Genomic DNA, 2,421 nt, shown 5'->3' with positions numbered 1-2,421 from the left:
GGCACATCCTTTTGCAATAAAGCACATAGCGGTTTGGAGATTTTACTGAAATTTTGAATAAACCGCCTATAAAATCTAGCGTGCCCAAGAAATGATCGCACTTGCCTCACAGTTGACTGGGGGGGGGGGGGGTCAACCTTGTGATTGACTCAACTTTTGTGCGGTCCACCTCAATACCGCGAATGAAAACAATGTGGCCTAAAACAATCCCCTATGACACCATAAAATGACTCTTCTCCCATGATAGCACGAGATTTGTCCCCCTATATCGCTGAAGCACACATGAAAGCTTATGAAGACAATCTTTAAAGGAAGAACCGTACACAGAAAAATCATCCATAAAAATCTCCATGACATCCTCGATCATGTCAGAGAATATGGATGTCATGTACCTTTGAAAAGTTGTTGGAGCATTACAGAGCCCAAACCGCATTCGACGGAATGCGAAGGTGCCAAACAGACAGGTGAAGGTAGTCTTCTCATGGTCCTCCGAATGAACCACGACTTGGTTATAGCCAAAATAACCATCAAGGAAACAATAATAGCTCTGGTTGGCCAACTTCTTCAAGATCTAATCGATAAAAGGAAAAGGAAAATGATCTTTATGCATCGCCTCATTCAACTTCCTATAATCAATACAAATACGCCACTCTGTAGTGGTTCACTACAGGATCTCTTCCCCTTTCTCATTCTTGACCGCAGTGAGGCCAGACTTTTTGGGAACAACCTGTACTAAACTAACCCACTGGTTATCAGATATGGGGTAGATAATACCGGCATCGAGCCACTTGACAACTTCCTTCTTAACGACCTCCTTCATGTTTGGGTTGGGCCACCTCTACATGTCTCTAAATGGCTTTTGCTTCTCATCAGTATGAATGCGACGTATGGAGAATAAGGGATCAATCCCCTGAAGATCAGCCACCCACCACCCAATCGCTTCTCTATTTTCGTGCAACACCTCTAGCAATTTTTTCTCTTGCTCATCCGCGAGGTGTGACGAGAGAATCACAAGAAGTGTCTCCCCCTTTCCCCAAAATGCATACTTAAGCGTGCTCGGTAGAGGCTTAAGTTCTAACTTTGGGGGAGACAAGATGGATGATGGTGCTGGGCTCTCAACCAAAGATGGAAGGGGCTCAAAACCCTCTCTCCGTAAAAAAATGGTCAAACAAAGAACAAAGGACCTAACGAATAAGCTACTACTACTACCTATCTCTACATCCTCATCTCCTATACTATACAAATCTACAGATGATGTCATATACATCTCAGGTGTCTCCTCCAAGATCTCCTCAATAACATCAATCGAGAAACATGTTGAGTCCCCAGCAGGTCCCACAACTGCATTAAAAACATTGAGCCTAACCTTCCTATTCCCAAATGACACATCCAGAGCTCTGATTTTGCAATTGAGGCATGCATTGGCCGTTGCTAAGAATGACCTGCCCAAAATAATCAGAGTTTGTCTCTTCTTATCAATGCCCTCCATATCGAGAATGACGAAGTCGACTGGAAAGTAGAAATCCTCAACCTTCACTAGCATGTACTCAAGAATGTCACAAGGCACCTTTATAAAATGATCAGCTAGTTGGAGGGTCATGGGCGTCGACTTCATCTCCCCTAATCTAAAGTAGTCATAGAAGAAACCAGGAAGAATATTGATGCTTGCTCTTAGATCTAACAGTGCTCGCTCCACCTTGATTTCCCCTATCACACATGAAATGATGGGTGCACTAGGGTCTTGCAACTTAGGTGGTGTCCGATGCTGGAGCACCTGACTCACCTGCTGATTCAGCACGCCCTTGGTGGGGGTCTTTCCTCTGGATTTTCTCTTTTGAGTACAAAGCTCTTTGAGAAATTTTGCGTATGCGGGCATTTGCTTAATGGCATCTAGAAAAGGAAGGTTAATCTGAACATTCTTAAAAATCTCAAGCATGTCCTGCACCTTGGCAGAATTGCTACCTGCCGGCATCTCTAAGGCTCTAGGATAGGGTGGTTTGGGAATATACACTGGTGGCTCCTCTTTCTATCGAGAGGATGCACCCTTATCCTGATGATGACTAATTGGGATGGACGACTAAGCTAAAGTAGAATGCTCAGGATACTCTGGCTGCTCTGCCGTCCTACTGGATTCTGAGGCATGCAAACTGCGTTCACTAGGCAATGCCATAACGGATTTAGCTTGACTATGCTCATCCTCAGAAGCAAAAAGACTTCCCATAACTAGTGCCTTACACTTAGGATTTTGCAATGGCTGACTTGGTAAGGTCCCCTCTAATCTCCTACTGAGTGACTCTACTAATCGTTGCACTTGCGTCTCTAGCTTCACTAGAGATTGGGTGTGCGAACTCAGTATCTAGTCATATTTTTGGAATGTTTGATCATATCTCTACTGATTTTTGTCATTAGATGCCTTTATAT

General features: G+C 43.9%; 1 protein-coding gene across 1 annotated transcript; it reads right to left on the bottom strand.

Moving 5' to 3' along the window:
• Positions 1–838: 838 nt before the first annotated feature.
• LOC149813105 (uncharacterized) lies at positions 839–1,972 on the bottom strand. The gene has a single exon (XM_089991062.1). It carries the CDS (start codon positions 1,970–1,972, stop codon positions 839–841), a length of 1,134 nt encoding a protein of 377 aa, XP_089847188.1.
• Positions 1,973–2,421: the final 449 nt, after the last annotated feature.

Source organism: Nuphar pumila, chromosome 16, assembly GCF_984573655.1.
Source record: "Nuphar pumila chromosome 16, dmNupPumi1.hap1.1, whole genome shotgun sequence".
NCBI lineage: Eukaryota > Viridiplantae > Streptophyta > Magnoliopsida > Nymphaeales > Nymphaeaceae > Nuphar > Nuphar pumila.
The sequence above is the reverse complement of the archived record's forward strand: the minus strand, read 5'-3'. Positions and strand labels throughout refer to the sequence as shown.